The sequence below is a fragment of the Phascolarctos cinereus genome, unplaced genomic scaffold (assembly GCF_003287225.1).
Source record: "Phascolarctos cinereus isolate Bilbo 61053 unplaced genomic scaffold, phaCin_HiC Scaffold_3;HRSCAF=262, whole genome shotgun sequence".
NCBI classification, from domain to species: Eukaryota; Metazoa; Chordata; class Mammalia; order Diprotodontia; family Phascolarctidae; genus Phascolarctos; species Phascolarctos cinereus.
In genome coordinates, this window is record NW_027555736.1 from 86,907,742 (window position 1) to 86,927,419 (window position 19,678).

Genomic DNA, 19,678 nt, shown 5'->3' on the forward strand with positions numbered 1-19,678 from the left:
TTTGATCCTCAAGGATCTAAAATGTAGAAAATCATGACATGTTACTCTATAAAAATGCATAGGTAAACATGTTCTTTTGACTACAGATGCAATTGCCTCGGGAGATGATGAAGATGACAATGAAGGCTCTGAGGATTTTGTCAATGATAACAATAACATGAGTAAGTAGCAACAAACCTCTGGAGGTGACTGCAGAGTCACGTGAGAAAAGCATGATTCTAACCTTTTCTTAATGCCAACTGTTAACATCCACAGTGTCCTTTCCCCACTCTGTGTCTGTTTTCTTGACTTTCAAACTTGAAAATAAACTAAGCGTACTGTCTACCTTTCTCTCTCATTTGTCCTTTCTTTTGGTGTGAGTAGAAACCCCTTCCTACAGAGACCCCTCATCTTTCTATTTGATTCCTTCTTTTCTATGACTTTGAGTATTTGAAGCCTAATGAAGCAACAAAGCAAAAGCAGGCATGAAAATATTGAGTTATACTTGACCTTTGTTGTTATTGGGTTTTTTTAAACTCGATTTGTGTTTCATTGGCATAGAGAACTAATGGTGAATGAAATCTATCTCCCTCTCCCAATGTGTGTATCTGCACCTGCTTTACACCCTTAAAGTTTTAGACGATTACTTGGGGCATTGAAAGTTAAATCACTCACCCAGGGTCACACAGCCAGTACATGTCAGGGATAGCACTTGAGCACAGGTCTTTCTTACTCTTAGGCCGGCTCCCTATCTAGTACACCAGGGCTTCTTAAACTTTTGCTACTCATGACCCCGTATGGGGTTTCGACCCATGGTTTAAGAAGTGCTGCCATACACCACAGTCTTTAACTGATCTTATTTAATTTTATTTAATCTTTAATTTTTAATTTAATCTTATTTAATTGATCTTATTATAATACAGAACTATGGTCAGGTATGGTACTGCATTAGAGGCAAGTTTTTTGAAAAGCTAGAATGAATAAATAGGGTTTCTGCTAAGAAAAAATTGTTTAAAAGTAGATATAAATAGATCAACTTCTGAGGGGATTAATAGGTAAAATTTGATTTTTTTCATGGCAATATGAAAATATTTTAAAAACTTGACTGATTGATAGGCTTTTCCTTGCCTACTTTAGACATAATTTAGAAATATTAATAGCATAATAATTTCATTATTAATTTTATTTTTTCCTACTTTTACTCCATTTTCTCAGAACATAGTTTAAGGTTAAACACAATACAATATGAGATGGTCAGGGCTAAAACAGAACAGAGATAGAGACAATTTAAAGAAATCAAAGGGAGTTAGATGTTACCAGGCACTGAAGATGAGCTGATTTTCAAAATTAAACCAACTTTGGGTCTAAGCTTTTGTATAATTAAGACCAAAAAGAGTGTGTGTTTTTTTTTCTTTTGGCAAAATAAAGCTTTATTCTTCTGCAAATACAAGCTTTTCTCTGGAATTGACCTCATACAGGAATTTTTTGTGGGGCTCCTTATGTAAGGGACATGGAATAATATAACCTACGGTATAGCCAAGAGTATCTTCATCTACAGTTTTACAAAAGATACAGAAAATCACAAAAGATAATTGTTCTTTCTACTTTTTCTTTATAAAAGTAAAAAACATGACATTAAATCAGAACTCATTGAAACCTTTGTGCTTATTAGCATGCTAGATTCTTAAAGTCAAAATAAAATACAACAGACTGTTACATAGGACATATTTAGTTTGAAAGGACAATTTTTACATATGCTATTCAGGATTATAAGGGTTTTTTTAATCAAAGAGTATCTCTCTCTCTCTTTTTTTCTTTTGGTGAGGCAATTGGGGTTAAGTGACTTGCCTAGGGTCACACAGCTAGTAAGTGTCAAGTGTCTGGTCTGAGACCAGATTTGAACTCAGGTCCTCCCGACTCCAGGGCCGGTCCTCTATCCATTGGGCCACCTAGCTGCCCCCATAAGGTTTTTAATAAAACAATTAGAATATAATTAAGTACAATTAACATTGTGTGGTTTGTTCTTTGTTCTTGAAGAAGACCATGACATCAGGGAGACGATGACATGACTTGCAATTGACTTTGATTTGAGTGAGGGAGGGCTGTGCAAAGTCACTAGCCTCACTTTCTGCTCCAGAGCCATCTGGGTCCAGTGGCCAGATATTGATCAGGATGACTGGAGGTGGCCCAGGATGCAATGGGAGACCTTGGCCCTTTTAAGCTAAAGTCTTTTCATCTTCTCACTTTGAGTAAGGCAAGGACCATTCAGTGAATAGGGCTCTTTAAGGAGTGAGTCAAAAGAGGACCCCTTTAATAACAATAATAAAAAAATCAAACTGGGAGAGGAAGACTCTCAGGGTTGCTGGCCAAAAGAGAAACAGTTACTACTTACATTCACTCTGTGCTTGGAGGCCCCAAGATATAACCATTAAGTGGTGATTGGGCAGGGACCTATTGTTGTCCAATTCATGAAATCCAGAGTGACTTGGGTTTAAGGCTTGGTCTTTGAGAAAGAAATCTAGCCAGTAAACCCCAAGCTAACTAAGTAGCGTTTGGGACATCAAAATTTACCTTCCTGTGGGCAGAACACCCTCTTTGTTGAGGGCATAGAACCAATCTTTGATCAGTTTATGAGACATGTCAGTATTTTTTAATTCCTTAAGGTCATCATTATGACCATCAATTATCATTATATGGTTGATGCTAAAAGCCCTAGTTAGTAGAGAATTCTATTAAATAGAATGGCTTACATCACAGTATTTATTGAACCATTTTCCCCCTGCAAATAGGATGCTATTGAAAGTTACTGCTGGACATGTATGTGAAATGGACTTGCTTGGTTGATGGACACTGGTGTTAGGTAGCTGTAAGTTAGACACTGGTGTAGTAACTGCTTGTGATTTGTGCCTGAGGTGCTGCTTAAGATGATCTTCTAAGTTTTAGCTGACTATTTGGCCCTTGCCATCTGCTAGTGTGATTAACCCAGCCTGATTCACAGTGCAGCCTAAAGCGTTTGAGACTGAGCAGCTGTAGGCTACTCTGACAAAGGAATGTGATAGCAAGGATAATGGACAAGACTGGCCAAAGGACGTTGCCATTAAAACAGATTTTCAGCGCCTTAAGTGGCCATTGCATTGCCCGATGAATCATGAAAACCACAGAAAAGGCATCTTTCTTTGCATTTTTGGTCAACAGGATACACCCAGGCATCCAAATTGACTTCTTGAAAATTTTTGGATTGTTTGAAAATACACCCGGTTTTGTTTTATCCTGCTTTTTCCTGCATAGATGAAATGAGCCAGTGAAACTGTTGTTCATGGTGAAGATTTGGAATTGATCAAGGAATCATATGTTTTTATTTTTGGTGGATGAATTTGAAACTGAGTAATTTACCTTCAGGCTTAAATACTGTATAATGTTTTTCCCTATTATTATCATATTAGGGCCATTTAAAGTCATTTTGATGTTTAATTATTAGAGAAAGCCATCTAGTATAATATAGTTTAATTATTAGAGAAGGCAACTGAGTATAAGAAATGCTTGCCTAGTAGAATTTTATTTCAAAGTCTGAGTTTCTTACAGAGAGAATAATATATCTTTTAAAAACATACCTGCTGCATCAAGAATTATGCTGTCAGAATCCAGGTGTGGTGATAGCAATATAATTATGGAAGAAAAGAGTTTGTTATTAAAATGATTTTTACAGATGTCTTCAAAAATATTTTAAAAGCACACTTACTAAATACTTATTCAAAAATCTTACAGATCAGTCAATAAGCATTTATTAAGCACTCACTGGGTACTGGAGAGACAAAGGAAAAAATGAAATAGTTTCTGATGTAAAAAAAGTTTATAATTTGTGAGGGTCGATTTCAATGATGGGGGTGGATCTCTCTGAGGTCCTGTGGCCAAAAAATTCATCTTTCTCTAGTGAACCTGGTGATGAGCTTTGTAATTAGCCTGATCTTTGGATGATAATTCTTTTCCAGGCTTATACTTGAGGGCTTATTGCTTTCATAGGACCTTCCAGAGCTTAAGTTAAGCTGGCAATGCCTTTGAGGACCCTGAATTATCTCTACTCCCCAATGAGACATTTATACAATCAGCTTCAGAACTAACGTTTGCTAATTAAGACAATTCCTTAATAATAAAAGGTCTTTTTAATAATAAAAGGTGATTTTGTTGATGTGGGCTTAGAAATTAGGGAATTTCTCTGAGAACCATCATGGCCAAAAAATTCATCAGTAGGGCATGTGGTGCTGAACTTGAGACTTGAGTGATAGACTTATAGTCCACTACTGGCTCTTATGTGAAGCTTTTCTTGTTTCACAGGACCTGTTAGAACTTATGTTCCTTTGGCATAGTTCTCAAGAACCAAGCATCATCTGTGTGTCATGATGAGACATTGGAGCAGTATATTTAATGGAAACCTCTTCTTTCCCAAACAAGGATCAAATTCTTGATGGGATGATTTTGATTATGTATACAAGTTCAATAGTTTTGAATGATTTAAACAATCCTTACAGAAAACTCTAATTGAACAGATGAGATATTTATGACTGATGGCGCAAAGACAGCAAGTCTATCCTCTTTGCAGAAATAACAATGTTCAGATTTGTGTTCATAATGTGGAACAGGTTGCATTGATTGTCCAATTGATTTTTAAATCAGAGTTGTAGCTGCAAATGTTAAGGGCATTCTTTGGTCTTTTTGTAGCTGTTCAATAGTTTATGACTTCATATCTTAACTACCTCTCTATTTCTCTCTTACTGAATAACCTGTGATGTCATTACCATCTTTCCTGCCAGGAAATCATGATTACTGTATATGCTTTTCAGTGGAACAGCTTCCTTTGGACTCAAACTTGCAAATTCATTTGCTGATTTCTAAAATATATCTCATTAAAGAGATTGGAAAGTTCAGAGTTCATTTTGTAGTTTTTGGAAGGATGACTCCTAAAAAAAAACATGTTCCTCTTTTTTCATGAGCTAGGTGTCTTAATAGGTTACCCATCAGCAAACAAGGAAACATTCTTCCTTGTTTGTTTCACGTGATTATCTGAAAGTGATTTTTTTTACTTCCAGTTTTGTTTAAGTGATTAGTATTTCCAAAGGGTCCAAGGCTGAGAAGGACACAATTGACAGAAACCAAAGTTGGCTGCCTAACCACCAAGGAATCATTCTCCAAGTACTGAAATTCCAATCCTTTGAGCTTCTTTAGGGTACCACCAAATGCAAGAGAACATATTGGGTTTTTCATTTTTAGCTTACTTCTAGGTCACTTCAGCTACCACCAGTCAACAAAGACTAGGGAAAGGGTTGGTTTTTGTTTTCATTAGTGAATAAGGTAGATCCAAAATCTATATTGAGATCCCAGTTGTATTTCATTGGTTAATCAATTGATTATTCAGACAACATACTCAGACAACTTTTTGCCAATTGGGATATTAACTTGACAGGAAAATATACCCAGATTTATAACTGCGAATTTTTTTGGTGATGTCTATAGGATCTTCTCTTTTAAAAATATAGTACACTGTTATTTATTTGGAATTTGTTGCGTAATTAAAATTTTGCTTTGCTGTTTCATGAGAAAGCCCACTGATGCAGTTAAAGTAAACAAGTAGGGGTTAGTTTTCTTTTTGTCATCTTTGAGACTAATCACACAGCAGAGATAATTTGTAGATTATCCCCTGTGGAGGCAGACATTGATAAGTCCCTAGGGGAGATTAGTGGGCAAGTTAGTTTATTACACTTCACAGGGACAAAGCTTGGCTGATCAGTTTTAATGCATCTTTAATCACGTGCCTCCTTGGTCAGAAAGATATTTTAAAACTAGTCTTCTAAAACAAGCCGTAGCTCACTATTGCAAATGCTGGGTGCTTGCGTCCTCCTGCTTTTATTGTATGGTGACCTGTAAACATAGGAAGATAACTGGTGTGTCTTGAAAGCGTATGACTAACTCACAAAGAATGAGTTAAGTACCATTAAGTACCAAGGGGTTTTCACGTACTGATTGGTACAATTACAAAATGGCTTAATTATGGATTTTGCCAAACACAGAAGCACTGGTAATATTACTGGGAGTTTGAGAACTTGATCCAGAAGCAGAGATTTGTGGCTTTTTGTTTTTATTTTTGTTTTGCATCAGTTGAAGAAAAAGAGTTGGCAGGCATCGACTTATACCAGACATAAATCTGTAAGTTTTGACTTAATTACCCTGGGAGAGTTCAAAGGGCAGTGTGGAATGTTGGAAGAGTATTGGGCAGACAGTCAGGAGAGCATAGAATTTCAAGCTGGAAGAGACATTAAACATCATTTAGTCTGACCTTTTTGTTTTATAGTAGAAACCAATCAATCAATCAACAGGTTTTTATTAAGCCCCTGCTATGTGCTGGAATTTGAGGTTCAGTGACTTGCCCAAGGACCCTCAGTTAGTAGAGCTGGGCTACGTGCCCACATCCAATGGTCTGTCCATTCCATCCTGTAGCCCCCATTAGTTATTTTCCTAGTCCCAGTTCTATAACTTACTAGACTTGTGGGATTTCACTTTAGCCCTTCTGGACTTCATCTCTAAAACGTGGGTGTTGGAATAGAAAATCTGTGTGGCCCTTCCCAACCTTAACATTCTCTGATCCTGCATTTTGTCTATCAACTACTGGGCCTTTTCCCTCCCCTTCTCTGTCAAGTCTAGCAGACAATCTGAGTGTCCTTAGGGTAGAATATAAATAGTAAAATGCAGGATTGCTCAAGAAGGTGTAAGAGTATGCTGTAGAGGCAGTCACAACGGCATGTACGCTTATTATGTGTAAGTGCATGTTTTACTTTATAGGTCAGGAAAAAAACATGTATAATACTGGTGCTGGATGACTGAACCAACCCTTGCATCATAGACCAACCATGTAATGTCAGGTTTTTATTATATATAATTGTTACATTTCAGGGGCAGTTTTGGCCTGTGGTGTATCCGAATGTATGCATTTAAGAAGCTGTTTTAGGAGGAATTTTACTATGGAATCTAGAAACAAACACCTAATGTCACACATCCCTGTTGACGTGAAAAGTATCAATGAGCTGGCTTACCATAGATAAGGACATTAATTGCTTTTATATGTACTGTGTCTTTAACTTTTTCGTTATTATCTTAATTGTTAAGAGAACACGACTTTTGACTACTGGATTTCTAATTATCATTCATTTTTAATTTCATATCATGTGAGTGGCAGCATGGTTTAGTGGAGAGAGAAATAGCCTTGGATCTGGGAAGACCCCGAGTTCAAAAGTTTCACCTCTGATACACATTGGCTGTGTGACTTGGGCAAGTCCATTACTATCTCAATGCTCTGAGCAACTCTTGGAGGCAATAAGTCACAAATGATATACCTTCCTACCTTGTCTTTGTGTTTCCTTTGTTGAGGAAATCATGAGTCCAGGCCTTATTCCTGTCAAATATATGGGGATATGGTGTGGTATGGTGGACAGAATACTAGACTTGAAGTCGCCTCTGACACTGATCAGATCATGGGCAAGATGTTTAACCTCTCTGAAGAACCTTAAAAAAATTACTTACTAAGTTACCTTATAGACTGGTTGTGATCTGCATTGGAGGAGGGAATTTCTGCACTGATGAGATCATAGATCATTGATGTAAATTTATACTATGTTTTCTCCCATGAATTCAGAATACCTTTTCCTCATTAAAGTACTGTTAACCTGGGGAAAGCAATACTGTAAAAGATGACTATATGATTCATTTCAAACAAACTGCCATTTTCCTGGTCTATTTTCTTTTAAACAGGGTTATCAATCAATATTTCAGAACTTACTATGTGGAAGGTTTTTCTTTTCTTTTTTTTAACATATCATTGAAAATAGTTGATGGCTTTTATAATTCATGACTTTTAAACCAAGTTGCTTTTTCATAAAGCAAAAAAGTCACTTAACTACGCTGTGCCTGTGACTTAGTTGTGAACCATTTTCTTTAGTTAGAAGGAGCTAGTTCAGGGATCTGTTCTGTTTCTTCCCAGCTGTACTTTAATTCAATGGGGCCCCCCTGGATTTTTGTGTGGACTGACTACAAGAATTGCTATAAATATTTGAAGAATGAAAGACTTTATAGTGGAGCATTAGGCTGCTAATGAAGGAAAGGAAACCGGGGCTAAGCTTAACGTACAATTATTTTTCTGGATCCTTCGAGTACTAAAATTCCACATTAATATGATTTATTTCAGGAAGAAAGCATTGCAAAATAATCAAATGCTTCCTTTCTCTTGGTATCTTACTTCTAAAAAGCAGTGAGCTTTGACATCTGAGGGAAAACCTCATCAGAAAAACACAAAATTTTTATAGATTTGCATGTTCCTGGTGGGAGGATCATGTTTAGGGGAATCTCTGTGCAGTGGTCAGAATCTGACTGTCGTGGGCCTAAATCTGGATAAATGAATGAGCACAGGTATTGCGGTTCTGCCACTGTGAATTGGTGAGGCACCTACATCACCAAGAATTCAGGGTTTGAATTTCCATGTTTCCATGGCACTTTAGAGTCATGTGTGGAAGGAAAGATGTAGGGTTTGGATTTGGAAAGGGAAAGGAGAAGTTTAAAGTTAATGTCCCTGATGTGGTGGCTGTAGAGTTCAGCTCTTTTGACTAAAAAGTATTTTCTTGGCCCGTGAGAGCTTGGGGTGGAAGTCTTTTGACCTCTGTGAGTCCCAGTTTTCCCCTCTGTAAAATAAGGGTTTTGGACTAGCTCATCTTGAAAGGTCCCTTCCTATACTAAATCTATCATCCTAGGGAAACTCAAGAGACTTAGCTTGCTATCACTTTAAATTGAGTCATCAATTCCAAGTTGTTGGGGTAGGTTAACATTTTGATTACTGTTTCTACTTCCTTGATCATATTTTGTTTTTTGTTCCCCCCATCTCAAGAAATATTACTGTCTCTAAGGTTGTAAGTGGAGTATGTTACACATATGCAATGGATACATATAAATGTCCGTTTTGCATGAACAGATTTTATGGGTACAGTTTAGATGGTATTTGAAATTTTACTCTAGGGCAATGGCATCCTGCCAGGAGTTCCAAAGGAATTCTTTCAACCTGGTCCTTAAATCATCCCTTGGGTGCCAACACAAAGGTATGCATTGCTAGGGTCTATCTAGACATCCCTTGCCTGTATGGTCAGAGCACAATTTATAGTGATCATGCACAACTGATTTACACATTGAGAAGAAAGTTTCCATGATGAGTAGGAAGTAGATTATCGTGCTTGGTTCTGTTGGTTAAATCCTGCATTTAGCCATTTTTACTGAAGATTCCAGAACATTTTGTGCAGGATGCTATTTAAGTATGGTCTTAGTAAGCAAACCTTCTGAAGGGGTGGTTCCATGGTAACTGAAGTCAGGTGAGAGAATTTTACTAATTCAAGAAAGAGGATTCTGTATGTACTTAAATGATGGCATTGAGACCATTCATTCTTTCAGACTGGTGAATTCGTAAAAATCATCCATTTCATACTTGCAATGGCCTCTCCTCCAAATATTGGTACCTTTATTTCTCTAGAGATGAAGAAAGATTTATGAATAGAAAATCAATGAGGTTCCTTAAATGACAGATCAATGGAACTGCTTCATTGTACTCTTGAGGCCCCTGGGCCTCTGTGATAAATAGCAATTAAGTACCCTTTGATCAGCCCTTGAGATATGCAGTAGCAAGAGGAAATCTGAAACCCAGAGTCAAAGAGTTTTCAATGGAAAAAAAAGTTCAACTGTCATTTGCCTTTGTGTGCCACAAAGCCAAACAAATAACTGGTGAGATGCACGTAGTGTTCACAAATGTATTCGCATCAATAGATAAAAAGAAAATATATAACCTATATAAATAATTTAGGTAAAAGCTTCACATTTATACCATATTTCAAGAGCAATGGTGAAGTAGTGGCATTTTGAATGTTGAAGATTCCAGTTTCCTAATCTTGAGGAAGAGGAATGGCAAGAATGCTCAGGTAATCATTGCACAACCATCCATATAGAACAACACATCATTTAGAGGGGAACTCTTTACCTGCCTCCATCATGGCCGTTGTGCAAGGCCCTGTGTGTTTAATATCGGACTTTACCTGACTCCCACTTACTAATTGGGGTCATATGCACTGTGGATCACTCATGTTTTTCTCAGTAGCAATAACAAACATATTTACAGGTTCTCTAATGTGAATGTGGGAGGATGGGGACATAGGAAGAGAGCAGCAAATAAGAGAAAGGTCTGTGGGGTACAGGGAACTATGTCTTGGCCCCTACTTTCGAAGAACAAGTATCTATTCATGAGACAAAATATAAACAGATAAAAAGTTAAGTAACAATGAAAGTTAAAGAACAGCACAAGATAATATTACAAGCAGCATCACGTGGCGATTGGCCAGTGCTTGCATTATCACACAGTTCCTCAGGATAACACTGTGAAAACCATTTGGTGATGATGGGTATGGGGATGGGGACACTTAATGGTGTTAGAATAAAATCCTCTACTTTTAATCTGTCTCTTCTTAGTAGACATGGAAGACTTAGCCCCAGTTTCATAACTGGAAAAATGAAACTCTGGGTTAAAATGCCTTTATTTTTATTGAAACAATATCCGAGTTTGCCTGACCAAAAAGCTATTACTGTTTGGGGGGTTTCAAAAATAATTTGTGGGATGATCATATGTTACTTAGGGAATGGCTTTAGCAGAAAGTTGAATGAATTGATCACCTTTTCATTTTGTATTTAATAGGTGTTGTTATACGAAATAACTTCAGAGATCTCTGATGCAATTATGTATGTAGTACTGTGAATCCTATGTCATATAAAATATTCTTATGCCTCTTAAAATCCCTGACTTCCTTCAAATCTTTGCTCAAAAGCTATCGTCTCCAAGAAACCTTTCCTAGTTCCCTTAGCTCCTATTGCTTTCTTCCTTGAAGTATCTATTTCCTAGTTCCTACCTACTAGTACCTTCTCCCCTTGTATCTATTCTGTGTATGTCTTGAAAATATCAACTTATGTACATGTTATCTTTTCCATTAGAATATAAGCTCCTTGAGGGCAGGAACTATTTTTGTTTTTTCTTTGTATCCACTGTATTTAGCACAGTGCCAGCACATGATGTTTGTTTGGTTGATTGATACATGAACTCAAAATGTCTTTCTGACAGTAAAAGAAAAAATAAAGCCTGGAAACAAGTTTTTTGATGCTTAACCAAATGCTTACCTAGAAATGATTCTCTTTTGTTGTGTTGAGTAGACTCTCGAAAATCCTTTCCTAAGGTAAATACCACTTAAAAAGGTTTCATAAATATTAAACCATTTATAGGTGAGTTACATCTTTTCTTTTTTTGTTAGAGAGTTTTCAGTATAGTTGATGAAGAATCTTGTTTTATGATTATTTTTGGAAATAGGAGCACCATATTGGACCCATACAGAGAAAATGGAAAAACGGTTACATGCTGTCCCAGCAGCTAACACAGTGAAATTTCGTTGTCCTGCTGGAGGAAATCCAGTACCAAGTATGAGATGGCTAAAGAATGGAAAAGAATTCAAGCAGGAGCATCGAATTGGTGGATATAAGGTAATTAAACTTTGTTTTTTATTTGAGCTTTTACACAGGTAACAATTAAAAATATATGAGTATGACCCCTATTATTTTTTACCATTATTGAAATAGTAGTTGTACTATTGTTCTGATTAAAATTTCAGACTAAGTTCAAGACCCTTTTTGGGGTAAATAAGCATTGAAGTGGGTTAAAACAGGGAGATTAAGTGACTCAAAAAAAGGTTCTAGTTTATTCTCCTTGAAGAGAATAATGGTAATTGATGATATATAGTGCTGTAACATTTACAAAACATGCTATGTATCTCATTTGCTGTACACAACAGTCAGATGAGAAAGGAACTACAAATATTGTTATATACATTTTGCAGATGAGGAAGCTAAGGAGTTAAGCGACTTGGCCAAGGTCATACCTTATTAATGATTAAGGTCAGAGGTAGGATTTGAACCCAGCTCTTCCTGGCTCCCAGTCCAGCATGCTTTCCTCTTTACCATGTTGCCTTAACAAAGGAGTAGCTCTAACTTAAAAAGAAATAATAATAACAACAAAAAGCACCAATTTTTGTGAAAGCTCTCTATACTTTAAATCCTAGCAAAGCATCAAAATTTTAAAATGATTTATTCAGTTTTCAGAAATTCTTGGGACCTAGAAGTAGGATTACAGAATAAAAATAAGTGGAGATTTTAATTGTTTATAGCCTGGACTACACAGTCACCATTTACATTGCTCCTTATGTAGAGTTTAGTAAAAGAAAGGTCAGAAGTTGAGAGCCTGTTTTCTATGCAGTTTATAGTCTATAAAACCAGAAACATGGAGCAGAATTTGAGAAATACAAGAACAATTCCTGTACTATGAATAGTAGATGAGTTAGGAGGAAGGATTTGAGTCTAAAAATTTTCCAACTTATTAGGAAGTATCAGAGAAGTCAGAGTTAATATACTTGTCTTCCATCTTTAGAGATTCTTATGAAATCAAATGAGAGTGAGATGAAGTTTGATCCCTTGACTCCTTTGGGGTAATTAAAATTTGTTGATCCTCTCATTTGAGGTGTTTTCAGATGGATGCATTGGGCCAATTTGAAATATTAATGGTGCATTTAAATCATAAGTGTGTTAACCAGGGTTTGAGCCTAGGTGCCAGATAGTAGTGGTTGATTTGACCCAAAAGGCCTTGCAGAAAAGAATTTTGTTTAGATATTGGCACCAACAGCATGGAGAAGGATGTCACTACTATGGTTCCAACAAAGTGTTTTTTATTTCAGGATCACAATGTTGATTTCAGCTGCCTGCGGGCTTCTTTTTAACTCTTTCCTTAGCTTTTTTTTTTCTGAGAGTTTCTTTTGCTTAAAGGCAGTGGGTAAATTAACTTTGAGGGCACAGAGGCAAGAGTGGGCATGCATAGATCTAGCTGATGTTATTAGAGGGCAAATGTATTTGTTGCAGGAGAATCCAAAGGTCATTAAGCGGGCAGTATTGGCAAACATTAAGGAATTTTGATTCAGTGTATATTTTAAAAATTTTTTACTTTTTTAACTTATAGAATAAAATAAGCATTTCCATAACGTAGTACCAGATCCTATTATGGGCATTTATTTAATGCCTACCATAAGCTAGCATGGTGTAGTAGAAAGAGAGCTGATCTTGAAGTCGGGAAGACTTGAGTTCAAGTCTCTCTTCTAACACGTATTGGTTGTGTGACCCTTGAATGCTCTATAAAGCCCTAAGACTGTAAGTTGCCAAGAAGGTACCAACTTGTATTAGTAAAATGAGTTTCCTCCTTTAGGAGTTCCTTCTACCAAAGAAATCACAGATCCAGTCCCTATCCCTGCTATGTGCACAATTTAAGTTCCAAGGGGGATTCCAAGAAGAATAAGGCATGGTTCCTGTTTTTGAAGAATTACAGTCTAGTAGAAGGAATAAGACAGTCACAAAATATAGTACAAAAGGCTTAGAGAAGTGCTGTGGTCTAGGGAGGGGAGCACTTTTAACTAGAGGTAACCATAGGACATTTTGTACAGGAGGTGGCATTTGTAGAAGTTCTTGAAGATCCATAGCTTCTGGACCATAGGTAAAGTGAGGGGGAAAGAATGTTCCCATCTTCTGAGAAAACTGTATTATTTAAAGTATAATCCTTCCTAACAGTTTATTAAACTAAGTTATAAATGTAGTTAAAGCAATAGAGACAGCTGTAGAGTTATTACTTGAGTTGCTTGATAGGGGAGAAAGTTCTTTCTCATTCATTAAGACCTATATAGAAAACATCTACTTTGTAGATACACATTCTTCTGGCTTCTATTTCCTCAGCTGTCCTTTTTCTGATGTAGCTCCCAGTGACTGTTGTCACCATCACCCAGGGATAGGACAAGGCATTGATAGACCCCAGGCAAAGTTTGTTTACTGTCCACAGGGAACCTTGAGCCTTCACTGTATCACATGTGATTTAACTTACCTGGAGCAAAATACTTACGCACCATGGAGAGCAGAATTAAAAATAGGTTATTTGACAAAAGGTAAAAATGAAAAGAGACTTGTTCTGTCTTCTTGTGAATTGTGCCTACCTCTAGACCTAGCTCTGTTTTTGCTTGTTTATTGGTATCTTTTCGTTATTTTTTTCATAATCCAAATTGACTTTTAAATACATGTTCTTCTAGAAATGTCACCTAAGGAAAAACATACTTAGGATCTGAACTGAACAAGGTCTTAGAGGTCGTGAGGGCAGCTTCCTCATTTTACAGACAGGGAAACTGAGGCTTATAGTGGTTAAGTGACTTGCCTGAGGTTCCACTCATAAAAAACTTAGGATTTTTCATTCTTGTGGGCTCCTTCAAATCAGCAGGCTGAATGTCAGCACAGAGCAAAAAAATCCCCAAAAAACAACAAACCACGTAATATAGAAACTGCTCCCTTCCCAGTCTCCTCATACAGTTGCTCTTTCTTTTCCATTTTCTCTTAATGAGGAAAGAAAGTGTCAAGTTTTCCAAAATGTAAATTTGCAGAAAGCAACTTCTAGAAAGTTTCCATAAGAAACATTGGTTGTTTCTGCAAATGTTTCTTTATAAATTTGCTTACTTCATAAACTCTGGTTGAGCACTAGCAGCACAGCTGTGCCTAGCACCTTCCACCTTTTTATGAGTGGGGTAACTTGGCCACCGTCCATCGATTTACAACTTCTTTTGAGATGTTAGAAAAATGAGGCCAACTAAGGAAAAAAAAAACCTCAAAACAAAACCCAGTTCAGAAATACAGCAGGAACCTCATTTTACTGAAAGTACCTAGTGGATACACATATACATACTTTTTGTTTTGCTTGTGTTGACTAAGGAAATAGACCTACCCTTGATTAAGAGACAAATTATTTAAAACTGTATGTTTTACCAACAAAGATGTGATTATAGATGTAACTGTGGGTGGTTTGCACTGGTGTGGTTGACTTCAGGAATTGCTATCCATGGACATTTTAGTCAGTCCTAAACAACACTGTGTAACATAGAGGAAATTTCACCTCTTGAGGTCTCAGTTTCCTCATTTGTAAAATGAGGGCATTGGACTAGATCAGTGTCTTTAGCCTGGGAGGTCCCTGAACTTGTATGGGGAAAAAAATTGCATCATTATTTTCATTAACTTTTAATTGAAATTTAGCATTTCTTTGAATTGTGAATTTTTTAAAAAATCATTATTCTGAGGAGTCTATAGGTTTCACCAGCTAAAAGAATCCATGAAACAAGAATGGTTAAGAAGTCCCAGACTTCTCTGATCTCTAACTTTTTCAGCTCTAACACTAGATGATTTCAATCATATGAATAATTGTATTCAAAGCTCAGCAAATTTTAAATCTCCAATATAAAGCCTTATTTTTGGAGATAATTCTATTGGTTAGATTCCTAATATGAACAGAGACTGGATGACCTCTTTTCTGAGATATTATAGGATAGATTCTTATTCAGGTATATTTTTGACTAGAAAACTGTATCTTTCAGCTCTTATATTCTTTGATTCTAGGTTTCTGTAAAAAAATACATGAATGATTGACTATAATGTAACAGCAGAAAATCAAGAAATTGGTAGAGTTACTAAACCTTCTTATTTTCCAGTGTCCTGCTAGGAAATGCCTGAGACAAAGGGGAGAAAAGGATTCTACTACCCACTCAAGCATACAACTTCTCATTATGCTTAAAAACACACAGACACAGACACAGACACACACACACACAGACACACACAGACACACACAATCTGTTATGACCTATAAATAATGCTTATATATAGCTGAACTGTAATGCTTATATATTAGTTCTGTCCCCCCAAACCAGGGTTGAAAAATGCTTTGTTAAAATACTTGAGGTATTCCTTAATAGTATAAAACAGCCGGAAACAATTTTTTCCCCTATTTATTTCAGACAGAAGAGAGGAAAATCCAGTCATTATGCCATCTTTTCCTATTAATCACAGTTAAGCCCTATTTATTGCCTTGTGGGTAGATTAATCTGAACTACATTTTTGAGGTTATTGAAATACTATTCTAAAACCTTTCTAATGCAAATTTCATTTGGAATTGGAAAGTGCATAATAAATCTAGAGTTATAAGGGGAAAAATCATCAGGACTCATATTAACATGCTATACTCTCTTTAGTTTTTCCCATCTTTCAGTTATCATCATACATCTAATGTCTGTGATGCAACAGAAATTAAAAAGATGTCTTTGCTTTTCCCATTCTGATTTTACCCTTTCAGACAATAACACTATTAACACTAGTGATAAGCCTTGACAAACTTTTTGCTTCCCTCCCCTCCCCCAGTGACTTCAGAGCCCAATTAATCCTAGGATTAACTGGGAGCTGAGTTGAAAATTTTAGGATAGTTTCTCAACCTTAAATAAAAATCAGGGTGTGAATCAATTAGTAGAAAAATAAATTCCACTCATTTGTTCAACATGGCACAATTTTGTACAGGTGTAAGGCTATGGCTGTTTTCAGAAGTTAATGCCACACACTTTCTGCAGACAGAGGGTCTTTGAGAAAGGAAAGAGATGTTAGCTCTCTATAGAGAGGGCTGGTGTATTGTGTGATTTTGTGATCCACAGTTCCTCTTGAAACAACAAGGTGGGTTGTTTTCCAAATGGAATGAGGAGTTTCCTTCAGTCAGTTGTCAGTGTCAGGGATCCCCAGAGCCAAGGTCTCTGTATACCTCCTAAAAAGTAAAACCACTACTATCAGTTTTACTGTTTAAGCATTAACCTGCATTTGTTTCCACATCTACATTTTAATAAGATGCCTTGTCCCAGCCCTCTTTGTACACTGTAAGTACAGGTTCTTTAAACGCATTGAAAATTGTAGTAATTCCTATTCTATAGAATTTGTAAGGGTTTTAACTAGAACCTTCTACAAAATAGCTTATTTATGAATGAAGTATTATGGATTAATGTCAGCTCAATAGTACTTTATTTGTTCTAGTGCTGATAGGGGTTGAATTATATCTTGGTTTCTGCCATTCTGATTGTTAGAAAGAAAAGTATGGAATCTTCAAGTTTTATGCTATCAGCACATTAGCCTCTGACTCAAAAACCCAGAGGAGAAGCATATGGTCCTAAGACACAGTAAGTTACTTCTAACATAATTAGAAAACCTCCAGGTGAAAAGTGATAGTCATCTGAATGTCCGTGTCCATACATTGCCAAACATCTGGATATTTGGAAGCTTGAAAATATTTCGTGTTGTGTAGACCAAGTAACCATAAGATTGACTCAATCATGAACTTTTCATCCAGGTGCTTCGATGTCATAGGACTATAGTTACATAGAAGGGATCCGATCTGAGAAACCCAATTCAGCCCCTCACAGGATCATAGATGGAATCAGAAATTAAAAGCTTTATAAAAGGGACTTTGAATCCAAACTCCTCATTGTACAGATGATAAAACTGAAGCCCAGGGAGGTGGACTGATTAATCACAGAGTTTAACTAACTCTCTTAACAGAGCCGGTTAAGTGACTGTCAGGTCCTTTCACAATGACTCAGCTGAAGCACATACCTTATTTTTCTCTGGAGGGCCCATTGGTGTGACAAAGAGAAGCAGACATAGACGAATAAGCAGAGGAATTTAGAAAAAACCTGCTTCTGTCTTAGGTTTTGTATTTTAGCTGAAAAGCTATAGTTTGTAGAATTTTGTATTTGTGCTTGGTTAAAAAGACAGAAGTAATTCTTTTTTTCTTTCAATTTCAGCATGAAAACATTGCAAACATGCTTCTTGAGAGCACTATTTAAATTCTTGTGCTTCTCAGTCCAGTTCCTCTGGCTGATGAAGAATAAAGATAAGGTGCCCTAAGGCTTGGAGTGGGGTAGGGAGGACCAAGTAGGGACTCCAGTAGATTCTGGGCCTGCTGGAGTCAGCCTGCCTGTAGCAAAGAAGTGACTGCCCGAAGGCTTCCCCAACAGCAACCCCTCCCTGTAGAATGCTTTAAAATGCAGAGGTGTTTTAAAATGTATCTTACTTATCTTTCATAAGGAATTTAGACCTAAAAAAGGAAGAAGAAGAATTTAGAAAAACCTGCTCAGGCCACATATTTTGTCTTCAAGTTGAAAGAGTTCACACAACTGGGGCAGTGTAGTTTTAGATGTTTTTGTTTTTGAAATACCTTTGTTTTTCTATGTTCGTGAGTTAATAAGAACTCCATCCTCTAGGGCCCTTAAGGAATGACCAATGTGATACTTGCTTAACTGGAATAATAATCACTGTTTGGGACTTACAGGGATCCATTTGGAAATGCCATAGCTTACTAAAATCAATACTGGTGATAAGTCAAGGAATCAAAAATCGGGTCATCGAAAGGAGAAAAGCATCACACTGCATGGGGGTAGTATTGATTACTTACAAAATGCATAAATATCTAGTTTTTGTAAATGTGCTCATCACCTTAAAAGAAATTTATGAATGTTAACTTATTAATTGTCACAGTGATACTCTAGGAAATAAACTCTGTGTGTGTGTGTGTGTATGTATGTGTGTGTGTGTGTGTGTGTGTGTGTGTGTGTGTGTGTGTGTGTGTTCTAGGAGGGAGGGACTCGTGTGGAATGCAATCACACCCAGGGAGAGCTTGATGTAATAATGGATAGCAGGCTACACGCAGGCTTACCATATGCTCTGATGTTAAAAAAAGGCAATGATCTACTAAGCTGTATATGCCAAGGTTCAGTGTCTTGGGCTGAGGAAAATAATATTCTCTCCCTTAACAGTTTGGGTTCAATTCCATTTGGAATACATGATGCCAAATTTGGATCTAAGCACAAGAAAGACATTGACAGTTTGGATGGAGTCCAGGGAAGGGCACTAGGGATGATTAAAGGCTTAGGGGAGTGACATTTGAGTGAGGGCTCAAAGAACTGAATATTTACGGCATGGCTAAATGATGGATTACATGACTTGGTGACTAGCGCCTATGGCTTCATCACTGAATTATGCCCTGTGCAGTTGACTCTGCAGACTAGGGGGAACCCCTTTCAGGGAGCAGAATTCTGACTCTGGTCTCTGAAACCCTTCAGAGCTGTATCTCTCCTGCTCCCCTTTCCCAGACAACTGTACTTTATAGCAAAGTATTTAAAAAAAAATTTTTTTTTAGCAAAATCAATTAATACATCAGTAAAATTTAACTTTATATGCAATGTTCAACATTAGTGACCCTCTTCTCCCCCACAGCCTCTGTAGTGGAAGGAAATCGCTTCTTTTATCTCTTCTTGGAGGCCACGCTTGTTCTTTGTTATCTTTCAAGGTTCAATTTTATTTGTTTTTATGGTTGCTGTCCTTCTCACTTACTGTTGCAGTCCTTCTTGGCTCTGCAGATTTTACTTTGCATCCATTCATAGAAGTGCTACCATGCTTCTCAGGGGTTTCTGCTGTTGTTGAGTTGTTTCAGTTGTGTCTGACTCTTCATGAGCCCATTTGGGGTTTTCTTGGCAAAGATACTGGAGTGGTTTGCCATTTCTTCCTCCAGCTCATTTTACAGATGAGGAAACTGAGGCAAACCTGTTTGTGAAGTAGCTTGTCCAGAGTTACAAGCTAGTAAGTGTCTGAGGCCAGATTTGAACTCAGGAAGATGAGTCTTCCCGACTCTAGGCCTAGCACTCTA

General features: G+C 37.0%; 1 protein-coding gene across 1 annotated transcript in view; it reads left to right on the forward strand.

The window, feature by feature from the left end:
- FGFR2 (fibroblast growth factor receptor 2) overlaps positions 1–19,678 on the forward strand; it is a 116,778-nt gene that overhangs the window by 35,394 nt on the left and 61,706 nt on the right. The window contains 2 exon segments of the mRNA XM_078151020.1: positions 87–161; positions 11,408–11,577. Of these exon segments, the coding sequence (XP_078007146.1) occupies positions 87–161; positions 11,408–11,577 (245 nt within the window).